Source organism: Castanea sativa, chromosome 1 (genome assembly GCF_040712315.1).
Source record: "Castanea sativa cultivar Marrone di Chiusa Pesio chromosome 1, ASM4071231v1".
Taxonomy (NCBI): domain Eukaryota; kingdom Viridiplantae; phylum Streptophyta; class Magnoliopsida; order Fagales; family Fagaceae; genus Castanea; species Castanea sativa.
In genome coordinates this window covers 51028625-51043739 of record NC_134013.1, presented here as the reverse complement: position 1 = coordinate 51043739, position 15115 = coordinate 51028625, and the positions used below count along the sequence as shown (strand labels likewise).

At 35.0% G+C, this 15115-nt stretch overlaps 1 protein-coding gene across 2 annotated transcripts; it reads right to left on the bottom strand.

The window, feature by feature from the left end:
- Positions 1 to 539: 539 nt before the first annotated feature.
- Positions 540 to 15041, bottom strand: LOC142609688 (auxin response factor 8). Of its 2 annotated transcripts, none has more exons than XM_075781358.1 (14): positions 14432 to 15041; positions 14124 to 14233; positions 13811 to 13909; positions 13572 to 13628; positions 13286 to 13441; positions 13121 to 13205; positions 10842 to 10932; positions 10591 to 10755; positions 10379 to 10501; positions 8368 to 8443; positions 7189 to 7336; positions 1625 to 2649; positions 1343 to 1533; positions 540 to 966 (listed from the first exon to the last, which is right to left on the bottom strand). In XM_075781358.1, exons 1-14 carry the CDS (start codon positions 14472 to 14474, stop codon positions 789 to 791), a joined length of 2547 nt encoding a protein of 848 aa, XP_075637473.1. In that variant the 5' UTR covers positions 14475 to 15041; the 3' UTR covers positions 540 to 788. The 2 variants fall into 2 exon arrangements, with proteins under 2 accessions (XP_075637473.1, XP_075637465.1); XM_075781350.1 differs by having other exon boundaries at positions 10379 to 10519; positions 14432 to 15003.
- Between the last annotated feature and the right edge of the window lie 74 nt (positions 15042 to 15115).

Genomic DNA, 15115 nt, shown 5'->3' with positions numbered 1-15115 from the left:
CGTCTTGATTTCGCATCTGCCTCTTGAGCCCGGTAAGCTTTGAAGAGAAGAGGTGAGCTGAATATTTTTTTTTGTTAGTTCAATATTTTACTTTCACAAGTTTTTGCAGTTCTGAAGAGTGCTATAAAGTATAAATATGGGAAAAAATAGTTTACAAAGCATACTAGACAAATAAATAATTAGTTATAACTTATAACTGTTGTATCAAGGAACCTTTTTACTATGTCACTTGTTTTCCCACAGGTTACAGAGAAACCTAGATCAAAATAGATAAGCCCCCCACCCCCCCACACTTGTATTCTTTAGGCGACTCATTCAAATGGCGCCTTAAACATAGCATGTCTACCTTGCATGTGTATCTTCAACTATGCTCTCAACTACTTAATCATAGCGCTCTAAGGTAGTATCATAATAGCAATCATTGTGATGGTATCCACATTAACAAGGACAAACTAAATGCAGCAAACTTGAGTGTCAAATGCTACTTTCATGAAAGCAATACCACCAGCAGTCCAGCACAATTTTAGGACAGGTTTCAATTTGCTAGAAATTCAATAGTTCTAATTTTCTTATCTAGGTAGTGAACTTATATTTTTCTCCACAAGAGTCAAACCCATTACAACTAGAGTCTTGGAAAAAGAGGTTGTACAACATACTTGCGAGCCAAACAAAGGCAAATAGGCAGTGTCACACACCAAACTAGTATATCCAATATTTGGATTTATCAGCGTGTGAAACTAGAAACAATTTCTGGGAATATGTAATATGCTTTTATATTAACCTCAACCTCAGTACTCAAGCATGCCAAGAGATGGTAGCCCTGAGACAAGGTCTTGAGCTTCACCACTACTGCTATTCAGCCTTTGTCCTCCTTGTGGGCTGAAGGATTCAACTGCTTGCTCTCCCAATTTATGGACATCCTCAGGTGAAAGTATCTTGATATACCAAACATTATTGACGAACGCCCTGCACACAGTCATTTGTAGTGAGTGCAAAGACATAGGTCTTGCCAGGCTGTTCTGAGAACCCAGGCCATGGCAATCATTTTATTCTGTTCTATATCATTAAAAAGTACCTTCATAGATAAACATATATATATATATATAACCAAGAGGCGAAGGGAAATAAAATCTAAAAAATTGTTGATAAACAATTATAATAAAGCAATTTCTTGAAATCCTCAAACCCACCTCTCTCAAAGAGGCGTCAATAAAATTTAATAAGCTCATCAGAATGCAATCACAAAGAAAGAAATTTCACCCAAATTAAACAAGTTTGACTTTTCAAGGAGATAAACCCACAAAAACATCTAATCATAGGGCTATCCATTATAAATACTTACTCCCAAGGGTCGTCTCCAAGGAGAAGCACATCATTCTCCCTGTCAACAAATACAAGCTGCCAGCCTGATCTAAGAGGGTCTTCAAACTTTCCCTCAATTCCAAACATCTCCGCCAGCTCCTCTCGCAGCTCATTATAGCTGCTGAACCGGGAGATGTCTAGTGAGCGCCCAACCGACCCTGATTTATAAACCTATACAAAAACAGAGCATCATCTAGCCAAGACTATTAAGCAAGCAATAGTAATAATAAATTGAAAGACCTAAATAGCTTGCTGCTCATACCTTGACAAAAGTCTGAGATGGGGTTGGTGGGTCAACTTGCCCTGCACTGTTCAATAACTCAGAGGAGTCTTGCACCGAACTGTACAGAGAACTCTGAAATCCGGTATGCCCTAATGGCATTGAGGACACATCAGCATCAACTGATGTAGCAAAAGTAGACAGAGTGGCAGGGAGTAGAAGTCCAGATGAATCAATATTAACACCAAAAAGAGTAGGATTCTGAGAATCAGAGTTACAATTTTCTGGCTCTTCAGTAGCATCTTTCCCAGGATAAGGTGAGTGTGACATTGAGTTGGCAAAAGCATTGACCTGTGAATGTGTATACTTTGAAGCCCATGATTGTTGGGGTAACTGCTCAGCTAGCATAGGCTGACCAACTCTGGAGAAGTTCAAAATATTGCTACTCCCTTCAGGACAAAGTGAACTGACCATGTTTTGTCTAGGGCTAATGGATGCTGAGAACTTTGTACTTGGATCCATGAAGTCTGCCTTCACAAAAGATGAAGAAGGCACATTTGACTGCAGCCTCTGATGCAGCTGATCACTACGAATATGAAGTGTATTCTGATAGGTATGCTGCTGTTGCTGTTGCTGTTGCTGTTGCCGTGCCTGATCCTCTTGTTGGTTGTTAAGTGATTGCTGTATAAGGTGCTGTGGCGTGTTCTCTGATAAAACTTGGGTTTGTGCCTGCAGGATATTAAGAGGAACTGTTTGTGGTTGTTGTTGCTGTTGTTGCTGCTGCTGCAAGAGTGAAGTATGGCTCCCTTGCTGTTGAAGATACTGGAAGGGCTGCTGAAATTGCATAACCTGATGTCTTAGGAGATCTGCATTTCCTAGGTTCTGCATGCCAGCAGCCAACATGGCTTGGTACTGCTGATTAGGATCATTTCCAAGCAATGTTGGATCCATTCTCTGCTGCATCCAGGGATACAAACCAACACCTTGAAAATTAAGGGAGTGAAGACCATGCTCTCCACTTCCTCCCCTTAGCCACATCATCCCGTTAGCTGCATCATCCCTGTTATCTGTAACAAGACCATGTAAAGAAATACTTCATCTCCACACTAATTATGATTAAAATTTCCATATACTACTAGTACGCACACAAAACGTGGTTCACACACTAACAAACCAGTATTAAACTGGAAAAGCATGTAGCCAAAACCCCCAATATATTCATTGAATAGGTATATAAATAAAATTAACACACCATTTTTCCACATGGAGAATATGGATAAAAGGCACATTCAATGATCTTCCATTTTGTAATGTAAAGAACAAAGTAATTTATGGGAAAGAACTGCATTTAGGGCATCTGGCAAGTGGCAAGTGGCAAGTGGGAAAGATTTTGGCAAGGTTGTATCTGAATGGTTCTCAAGTAAATTCCTGCCCTTGAAATTCATTATGAAACACCCAAGAAATTGTAAACTTTTAGCTTTCTTATAATAGCACATCAAGTTAGTAGGGATACTGCACTATTTTATCTATTAAGATTCTAATTAAAGTGGGGGTTCCATCACATATAGCTCAAATTTTACCAACAAAATTGAAATTCCTTCTCTGATTTTCTAGACAAGTGTGTCAGGATATAACACATTGGAACATGGTATGAAACATATATGAATAATTTCATTTTTATACAAACTAGTCGCATACCCACGCGTTGCACATGATAATTTTTTTATGGTCTCATTAAATATTTTATTAATACTATAATTTTAGTTATTAACCATTGGCTTTTCATTAATTTTTAAGTTGATAAAAACCTTAAATATACCTTTTTTTTACCTTTCTACACACACACACACACACATATAGTGAATCTTTACACATACCTTTAAGAAAACTCTATATATTCCACTTTTTTGGTTGCAAAAAATTATAGACTACTACATAATGATAGTGACTAATTAATTTTATATTTTTTTTTTAGTGATCTCATTTATAACGCTTCTTACCATTATCATATATTTACTTACTAATGATTTGCAACCACCGCGCACCCTTGGTGCGGTGGTCACTCCACAAGTATAAATACTTGTGAGATGTTGGGGGCAAGGGCTGGGGTTCAAGTCTCTAGAAGAGAGATTCACACACATATACACTTAGATTAGGTTATAGTAGAAATTCTATCTTATATTAAAAAATAAAAATAAAAAACTAATGATTTGCATAACAAAGACGATAAATAAGAAGTAGCATTGTTCATTAGATTTTCGAAAGTAATAGCATATGAAAATTATATATATATATATATATATATATATATATATTATAAATAAGGTTAAATGAAATATCAAAAAATCGATTTTTAAATTTTCTGACTTTATTTCTTATGTAATTTCTACTACTATCAGAGAACATCTCTTTCTTAGTTATGATTAATATGGTTTCCATAGTTAGAGTTTGATTAGTTTTAAATTTAAATTTAGTACTATGATTGAATTTAATTATTGATTGTTGATTTAATTTTTTTAAGTGAATTCAACGATTTATGTTACTACACTGTAAAGTTTTTAATGTTCTCCACACGGTAATCTCTATTTTATTTTTTTTCAGTGAATTCAACGATTGATTACTAATTGACGTTTGGTTTTTTTTTCTTTATCTACTCTTTATTACTTTGTATTGGTTTTTTTTCTATACCATCTCTCTCTCTCTCTCTCTCTCTCTCTCTCTCTCTCTCTCTCTCTCTCTCTCTCTCTCTCTCTCTCTCTCTCTCTCTCTCTCTCTCTCTCTCTCTCTCTCTCTCTCTCTCTCTCTCTCTCTCTCTCTCTCTCTCTCTCTCTCTCTCTCTCTCTCTCTCTCTCTCCATTGGCAACCTATCGTTTTCCAAATTGATGATGATTCTATGACATTAAATATGCACTATTAGTTTTTTTTTAATTTAGTGTTTCTAACTTGATTTATTTTGTATTTCATTCTTCCTTTGATGAATTGGGTGTGAAAATGAGTGTTTTTGCCTAGCACTACTCCACTTAATGTGGACATTTTTATTTATTTAATTTAGGCAAAATATTATATTTAAAAATTTTTAAAATAAAAAAGGAGTGGAAATATAAAAAATTTAATGATATATATGGGGGATGTGGCTGAATTTAAATGTTAAATAAAATGATATGAGAAAAAAAAATTTTAAAATAACAATAAACACTAACTTATCCAAATAATTCTATGTAATATAATAATAGTACATTCTTATATACTATTTTTAATTATTTATAATGCAATATGATAATATTTAACAATCAAAGTCATAAAAAATAAAACTAAAATAAAAAACTTAAAACACAAAACTAAATCCCATCAACCAAAATAGCAAAATAGAGTTCTAAAAAATACAAAACTTTATCAAGATAAAATAGAGATGCAAGAAAAATAAAAATCCATCAAAAATTTGAGGGAGAAAGAGTGGAAAATAACCACCTTTTTGTGAGAGAAAATTATGTAAAGAATGAAAGAGTGAATGACAAATTTATACTAAAAGGATGATAATAAAAAGAAACAAAATAATAGGAAAGAGGAAGAGTGATATCAAAGTAGAATGTTTGGGGAGATGATAAAGTAAAGAGAAAGAGAAAGGTTGGAGAAAGCGTAAATGTTAAAAAAAAGATGAGTACAATTTGATGAGCACAATTTTATTTTATTTGAATTTAAGTAAAATATTACATTTTTTATTTTTCAAAACAAAAAGAGAGAAAATATAAATAATTTAATGATAAGGAGGATGTGGTTGAATTTCAATATTGAGTAAAATAGAAGAGGAAAAAATTAAGAAAAATTAAAAGATATAACAATAAACACTAAATTATTCAAATTATGCTATGTAATGGAATACTATTTTATTTTTATCCACTATCTTTCATTTTTTATAATGTAATCGGATAAAATTTAACAATCAAAGAGTAAAATAATAATAATAATAATAACTTAAAACAAAAAACTAAATCGTATCAACCTAAATTAGAGTTCTTAAAAACACAAAAATTTAGTCAACCTAAAGTGGAGGTGCAATAAAAAATAAAAATCCCCAAAACATTGAGAGAGAGAGAGAGAGAGAGCGAATTTTTGTGAAAGAAAACTATACAAAGAATAGAAAAAAAAGAATGAAAAAGAGTGACAAATTTATAGTAAGAGGGAAGGGATAAGAAGAGACAAATAAAAAAAGATGAAAGGAAAGATGAATCGCAATATTAAAGTAGAGGGTAGTGGGGAGATGATAATGTAAGAGAAGAAAGGTTGAAGAAAGTGTAAATATTTAAAAAATAAGTGAATGTAAAAAAAATTATAGGAAAATTGGAAATAGAAAAGAAATATGTATAGATGTTAAAACCGACAAAGATGAATATGTACCGTCAATAATCTTTTTATATATTTTTTTTGTAAAAAAATAGGAATAAATAATAAATAATAATTATGTGGCGAATGACATGGCGATGAGGTGGCGCAACAGAAGCTTAGTAACAATAAATGCCACGCCTTAACTTTTAGTAATATATAAATATAGATGACCATGAACAATTCCTCAAAAAAAAAAAAAAAAAAAAAGATGACTATGAACAAAAACATTGAGATGCAAGATTTGGTTGGTCTTGTTTACCATATTTTTTATAAATGTAAGAGGTGGGGGGATTTGAACCCTGGATGTCTCCATTAGAAACACCAAGAGGTACCAATTGAGCTACAAAGCTCTTGGAAATGGTCTTGTTTATCATATTTACATTTTAAAACTACTTTACTTCACAATTTTAGACATTAGAAATGTATTGTGCCACAAGGACTCTGCGATTACCTAAAATGCCTACTTAGTAAATTATTGAAAGAGTTCATAAAACTACATATGGCTTGAACAAACTAGAATGTATAGTTTCCAATACAATATTTAGCTTGGGTCTGTTTGAACGATACTCCAGTGGTTCTGGCAATTCTTGTGGTGCCTGGGCACCGGGGTTCGAACCACACCAGCCCCCTCCCCCTATTTTTACAAAGCAAATTAAAATTTTTTAAAAATAAATAATAAAAAAACCAATATGTAGCTTGAACCATTCTAACGCATACCTGAAGGCAAAAGTATCTGAACTAACACATTAAACCCATTTTTTTCTATGACTGGGACACTAATTACACTATAAGAAAACTTTGTGCCTCTTTTTCATAAATTGACCCTATTGACCAGGGTGCAAGAATGAATGATTATAACTTAAGATAAGCACACTGTAAAATTTTTTAATGATTACATAACTTTCAAGTCTAGACCATCTGACTTTAGTCTAGCTTCATTCTATATGTGCACAATTTCTATCTAAACCTTGGATACAATTTTTAATCACAACTGAAGGACGCTGTTCAAGGGATCAACTCTTGACCCAATTTGAAACTCAAATCTAGCCTTGCTTTGGCAAGAAATGTAAATTGTTCTCAACTTTGGCCACTTAGACTCAGCATCATAATTAAACTATACAGAAAGTTTTAGATGATTTCAAATCCAAAAATAACAGGGAAAGATAACAATAAAAATGAAAACTCCATCACCAAAGTCATAAGTCGTTGAAAAGAATAAATACCATGCAAAGATGATACCCCAGGATGCCATGGGCGTTTCAGTCTGAGGGGAAACAATGACGGATACATGGGGAAAGTTGTTAAAGGTTCAATTTCCCATAAAGATACCCTTGGCTGCCTCTCGCCTGCTGTTGACTCATCCCAACCAACCTATACATGAAGCATGAAAGATAAACAAAAAAACAAAACCACAGTGAGTTAGAATAAGTGATGGGCAAAGCAGTTGTACCTGATACAGAACAATATAACATATATATAGATATAGAGAGAGCGAGAGAGAGAGAGAGCACTCAGTAAAAGCAGAAATAGAAATGGAGAAATAGTAAAACTTCACAAAAGAGAGATACCAAAGTACAATCACTTTCAGTATCTTGGATCAAAAGTTCAAAAGGATTGGGAGATTAGAGGACGTGCCTTATAGAATAAGAGCAGAGGGATGAAGTGGAAAAATGCATCAGGAATATTGTGTGACCATAGAGTACCTATTGATAGAAGGGAAAAATCTATAAGAATGCTACAGAATGTTAGGCTGTTAAGAAGCAATATCTTCATACAATAAGCGTAGCCAAATGAGAATGTCAAGATAGATGAATGAAAATGGAATGAAAACGCTAGGATAGAAGATCTAAGGAATAAAGTCATCCGTTCAAAGGTAAAAGTGGCTCCTACAGAGGAAAAAATGAGAAAAGAGTCACTTGAGATTATTTATTCAAGTTCATGGAATGGTAAAAGGTAGAAAAAGATACGTTAAGAGTATGACTTTAAATAGGATACAATATCAGAAAAGAATACATATGGCTAATCCTGATTGGTTGATGATGACCATTAGTTTACTCCAATTTAGTTGGATTAAAGCTTATAGTTGAGTTGAGTTCACAAAAGACCACGTGAAATGGAATATCACATAGCTTGCAGTAGTTGGTTAAAGGAAGGGGAAAAAGGTGCAAAATGCATAACCAATGGAAATTGGCAGCAGTGGAACTAGACAGACAGCCTTTAAAAAGTCCAGACTGACATTCTTTCTAATAGATTTACTAAGAAAAAATCTGGAAAGAAATTTTAAAAGCATTCTTTTCCTCCATAAGCACAACACAAGATATGAAGCTTAGTATTTATTAAATAAAGAAACAGCATCTGGGAGAATGGCGAATACTTGCATGCTATGATAAAAGCCAAATTACCTTAACAGATCGCCAATGAGAATTTGGCCAACGAACAGGGTCCAGATCACTTATTCCAGTTATTGTACCCATGTACCTGACAAAAAAACCCTTACACATCTGAAAACAGGAACATATGATATAAGTACAGGCAGCAGTCCCAAGCAGTCACACTATTGAGAGAGAAACAAGATGCAGTTAGTATGTACTTTCTGGTGCACACCAACCATAAACGTGATCAACTCGCCATAAACAAGCAGCAACATGCTAACATGCTGTTTTGCTTCTGACAAGTATTAAATTTTATTAGAAGAGCGCAAAAAAGGTGTGCCACCTTGGTAACATGCAAACAAGCTGTTTACCAGGATTGCTTGTAGGATATCATTATCTGATGACTGAGGAGTGCTAGGGACCATTTCTCCAACAAATGCTCCACCCATCACACCTCAAAGATGATGCTTGTGACTTTTAAAAAGGTAAAGTGGAATGGGTTAGTACTACTAGAGAAGAAGCGATGTTAGTATTAAAAAAATAAAGCTGTCATCTACTTTCTCTAGATGTTTTACTAGGACAACAGAAAGATAAAAGCCTCTCCTCTCCCCCACTTTCTACCTCCAACTTCCTTTCATTTTGAAAGCCTCTATCTTCTCTTGGTCTCTCCCCAATGCTTTATCTCAAAAATAATTCAGTTGCACTGAGGCAGTGTATCAGCCATCTAGATGTTTTTACTGGGACAGCAGAAAGTTAGAAGCCTCTCCTCTCCCCCACTTTCTACCTCCAACTTCCTTCCCTTTTGAAGGCTTCTACTTTCTCTTGTTCTCTTCCAATGCTTTTCTTATCATCTTCTGTATCTAGTCTGGTACATGAACTATCCTTTGTCTCAAAAATAATTCAATTGCACTGAGGCAGTCAATCACCCATCTTGAGGGTTTTAAGTTCCTCACTTCAATGAGTGAATGATTGTTTCTCCATCAATACGTTATTATCATTCTCTCATACCTGCCCCATCCATCTTGTTTCAAGATTTTTTTTGGCCCAACCAGAGGGTTATTTAACTACAATATAATACTCATAAGGCTCTTGTTGATATCAAAATTGATCTTGTATTATAATTACAGTTATGCAAGAATATGCTACAACTTCTATCCCAAAGAGAGGGGCTTGAAGCAAAATTTAGCAGCATTAGGTGACAATCTTCCCAAGCAAATAAAACACAATTCCCTCTCACAAGAGAATGGCTATATTTTCCGTCTTTTACATTATTTCAAATACAAGAGACATACACCAAGCTTTTGTAGGTGAATCTACTCCTAGTAGCAGAAGTAAAATCAATTTTATATGGAATTTTAAAAGAGAGACATGTTTGAAGCAAAGTAGGATTCATTTAAACCAATATAGAAGGAAGAAGAGACAACCGACCAGACTTGTGACTGAAAAAGTGAAAATCTGAGTGAATCTGTGAAATATGGACAATGATATTTATATATATTGTTACTTGTTTTTTTATTCGGTTTGCTGAGTATTCCATTCATGTTTATTTATTTATTTTTCAACTGGCTGTGACTGGTTGCATTATTTTTTATCAACACCACAGTATATTAGTCGTCTTGTTAAAGTGTGAAAGTTGGAACAAGTAAAGTGTTGCCTTGCACAAAATGCACTAGAAGTACAAATGCCTCCTGAACCTAGGTAGGGCCTGTTTTCTTAAAATCCCGGCTTACTTTCATCACCTACTTATGCACAGCTTTTAAAGTCTTACTTTTTAGTAATAAGTTCACCCAAAAACACACGTAATATGTCATGAAAACATTGCATTCATATCATGACTATTGACTACACAATTAACTTAAGCCCAGCCGTAACAAGAAACAGTACCTATGTGACAGAATGCCATACTGTGATTAAGATAGTCATCAAATGCCTTACCACGATATAAGGGGCTTTAACAAATGAAATGTAATAAACTCATAGACAGGAGACCATTATCCCATGATAAATGAAATATGTCATTGAAAATTAACTACTAGCTTACCTTCTGACACTTGACTCTTCAGTCTCAAAGAGCATCCGGAAGCGCATCCCAACTGACACTCGTGTGTGAAATACAGCTTTAACATATTTTGAAAGGGGTACGACAAACTCAGAAGGACTAGCCCTGTAAATGATAGAAGAGCTAAAACAAGCATTACAGAAGAAAAGACAACGTTAACCATTACAGAAGAAACTTTGAGAATTGTTAGTCACCGTGGGTTATAAAAAACTGTAAAACAGCTATTCGTTGAAGCAGCATGAGCAGCAGCAGCTAGGAGTCCAATATGCATGCTATCACTTGATAAAACAGATGATGGCATCACAGTCTGTGGACGAGTGGCACGGCGAATTCCCAAAAGAAGCTGATTTTTTTCATTCCTGGTGATAGTAATTACCAAGAAAACTCGTGATTCCAATGCATGAAACAAAAATCAAGGCAGGAATAAAGTGTAGGAAATATATACCAGATAAAGAGAACAGAATCCCCTGCAACAAGCCTTTTGGCACTAACAAACACGCTCCAGCCTGTAGTAAGAAGATGCCGTTTGGGCTGTCCTGAAAGATGTGCAAGAAATATAAAGTGTCAGGTTGCTCAGAAAATCACCGGTTACACTATTTTACAGACTATTAGCATACATTCTACAAAATAAGCAGTGCACCTAAGTCATTCAGAGCTTTCTCAAAATGATCAAATATCAGCTCTCCTAATTCTTACATTTGGAAAAATGTATTGCTTTTCTATCTAAAATGATTTAAGAAACACACCCTCATGACATATGATGAATAATCTTCCGTTTCCACATGTTCACAAGTTTTAAAAATTGTTAATGTCTTCCAACCTTCCCCAAACGTAATCCTTGAAGGCTTGAACTGCTAGGTACGGCTGTCCTTAATGTTCCTAGACGACAGGGACACCAGTAATTATGTCTAAACACCTCAATGTGATTTCAGCTTGAAGACAGAGATATCTAATGATATCTAATTCCAGACACTTAGCAGTGCAAAGGAAAACCAATTCCACCATTTACACCAACCATAACCGCAATTGTTGGTTATGGTCAATATTCTCTTCTCCCTGCAAAAAGTCAGTACCAGGTGTTCAAAAAACTGAGGGTCCATTTTCCATCTCAAAGTTGAATGGAGTTCAGTTGTCATTGTCAATCAGCCTCTGCTTCTCTCTCACCGTCAATTGGCTGCTGGTTCTCTCATTGTCAATCTAATCTGCCTTTGTCCTTGAAGACCAACAAGGATAACCAATAAAACCGCAACTTCTTGTGTCCATGGTCCCAGTTTCTGCCTCTATCAGTTAGTGATTGGTTTTATATGTTAGAAAACTGACTTTCAGAGGAAGAAATCCCTCAGTACCAACCAATTTATACCCCAGCTGTCACTTCGTCTTCTACATATAAAACAATGTACTCCATGATTGCCTCAAAAGTTGTAACATATTCTTCCATCTGTACCTTTTTTCTTCATCATGGAATTAAGGCTTCAGACACTTTGATATACACCTTTCTCCACTGGGGCCATGAACAAGGCATTTATCAAATCCCAGTGGTGAAAAGCAAGGTTGGTCTGTTGCAAAGGAAAATTGTTTGTAAAAACTAACAAGATTATCAAACAACTGACTAGAGCAGTCAGTTTTACATCTTCAGGGATCTATGTTTTTCCATTCATCCATCTTAACATTCTCCTTTCAACTAAACTCATTTATAAATACGGTACTTCTTAATAGCCTAACATTCGGTACCATATAGAGCATAAATAGTCTTAAAGCAGTCTTATAAAGCTTTTCCTTTAACTTAACAGGTATTCTAAGATCACACAATACTCCTGATGCGCTTATCCACTTCATATATCATGTTGGGCCAGGTAAGAAGACACACTAGGTAGGGCAATATCTGTGAAGCACATTCATTGAATGAACAATCCAATAAGAATTTCAAGAGTATCCAGAACGTCTTGTGAGATGTGAGAAGCTTAAGTCAATACTAGAAGTTGCAACTTCATGAAAACTGCAAACATGTGACCATTGCTGCAAAAATGATGAGCAGTCCAACAAAAAATCTCTTGGTTCTTGAGCATCAGTAGACTAGCATTTCAAGTAGACAATGACCTTAGATATTCCAGGCAAGTTCTCTAGCCTACCAGTAATTTTTTGTCTGAAAAAAAATATGGATGTTTTTCTTACAATACAACAGCTTACCCAACAAATGGTCTATAAAGAAGGAAGATATTATCAATGATCTTACATTGCTTGAAGAAGAGAAATAAACATGAATAATGGACGTGTTTTTCCTTGCACAGACGACAAAGACAAGATAAATAATGGATTGAAGTTCGCATGAAAAAAGTGGAGCATTACAGATGAAATTAGTAGATTCAACTTCTAAAAGGTTTCAAGCTTCAACAAAATTTATTTTGAGAAGTCATGAAAAACACAATTCTGGTAGATTAGTGAAAGAATGGCACAAGTTATTACAAGATTGAAAGCTGACCATCTTATCACTGCAACCAGCGTGATTCCTCCGGTGGATATACTAGATTAAGACATGACACTTTTTTATATAATCCTAACCAGAACCAAATTTTACAACATAACATCTTCCTTATTTTTTCGCAGAAAAAAATACATTTAAAAGATTACAAGCCCACAAAACACCATCAAAGGATAAATTCTCTACTCCCCACACCCTCCAGTGGGGAAACTAATAACAAGTAGAGAATAATGGTTCAAATTTACCTCGAAAAATATGCCTAAACTTCCACTCGACATCATGGAGATCCCTTGCAATAAGTTCCTGAGCTGGTGGCTGCTGTGAGAAATCCTGCACGGCCAAAAGAAAAGGGAAATGCAACAGCATCCACTTAGAGTCACAACAAAAAGAAGTAGGGTAAAGGACACTACCAACGGAGGGAAAACTTTCTCAGCGGCACGACGAGGAACGGAGAACCCTCCATGGGTACTAGTGTCGCTCGCCGTCAATGTCTTGCAAAAATAATTGGTGGGCTGCTTGCTCGGAATCCCCAATTCCATAGGGAGAAAGGTATCCTTCTGCTCTTCCTATATGCCCCATTGAAAAGAAAGTTTGCAATTCCATTCAAAACAAGTTAGAAAACACCCCGAGGAAAAAAATTAAAGAAAACTACTTTGAAAATATAGAAAGACTTAAAAGCAATATAGTCAGGTATACCGGCGTCAACGGCTGTAATGTCATCTGGGCATATACTTCATCCGTTTCCACATCTGCCTGAAACCCCATAAATAAGCTATCATTAACTTAAAATTCCCAATTCAAAGTGAGTTTTGTACCCACAACTTTACTCTCCACCCATTCACCCACTCTTATGCAAGAATGAAGTGTCATTCAAATATTAATGTAATTTTTTACAAACCAAAAACAAGAAGAAGAAAGAGGGAGAAAGAACAGACATGCATTGTGACATTGTGGAGTTGACACATCAACTGGGGCGGCAAGCTCGGGTAATTCGGGATGTGCCCATCAATTTCTTTGTTAGTAGAGGCAGCAACCTACAACAACAACAATTACAACTTCACTTCAAATTTTAATTTCATTTGCTCTATATCAGACTTATATGTCATTGAAACAAAAATAAACTAACTAACTAATTAACTAACTAACTAACTTCTTTGCAAATTTAGCACCCATATTAACTAAAATATGACAGACTCTTCAAAATTTAAAATTATAAATTCAAAAAAAAAGAAAAGAGAAAAAAAGAACCTGCTCGCTATGACCCTGAGGAAAGTAGACAACACGAGTCCCCGGAGTTGGAAGGGACACCAGCGGTCCAGCGCATGCGTGCCATAGCTCCGAATTTAAGCACTTCTTTTCTGTTCCCCATTTTTAAAATTTATATATATTAAAATAAAAAAAACAAACAAATAATATTTTTATTTTTAACTCCAAAAAGAGAAAAACAATAATAATTCTAAAAAGAGAAACATGAAAATGACATGAAAATAAAATAAAATAAAAATAAAAATATATACATATGAGTTGTTGTAAGAGAAGGATAGATAGATAGATACCTTCATGATCCAGCTGAGTCAACCCCGATGTTGAAAGCTTCATATCAAGCCTTTTCTTTTCTTTCTAATTATAGAATTTTTTTTTTTTTAATATATATAACCCTAAACCTCACTCATGGTCACGGACATACCTACTACAATTAATTTCACTCTTTTTTTTTTTTTTGTTTCCTGAAGAAAAAGAAGTTAAAGAAGAAGAAGAAGAAGCTTGTGAGCTGAAACTCAAGCCATTGCTGAGCGATTCAAACCATAGTCGCTAAAAAAGCGAGGTTTGTACAGTAGCACCAAAACAAAAGGAGAAAAAGCAAAAAGCTATAAAAGATTTGAGAGAGAGAAAGAGAGAGGTAAGTAATTTCACGCGAATTGAGAGAGGAAAAGTGAAGGATCCGTAACTCCATTCTCCATAAATGAACGGAGCACGTGGCTCGAGATCACAGCCATGAACGAAAGCAAAGCTTAAAAAGAGAGAGAACTGAGGAGAGAGTTTTGTTTATACTTGGGACTGTTGAGCAAATAGAAGGCCCAATCGCTATCGATTTAGAGAGAGAGAGAGAGAAAGAGAGAAGATTTTTTGGATTCTTTGAAATTGAAATTGAAACTGACTCACTTCACTCACTCACTCACACTCACACTCAGAGACACAAACAGTGGTAAGAGAGAGAGAGGAAAAGGAAAGGTAGGAGG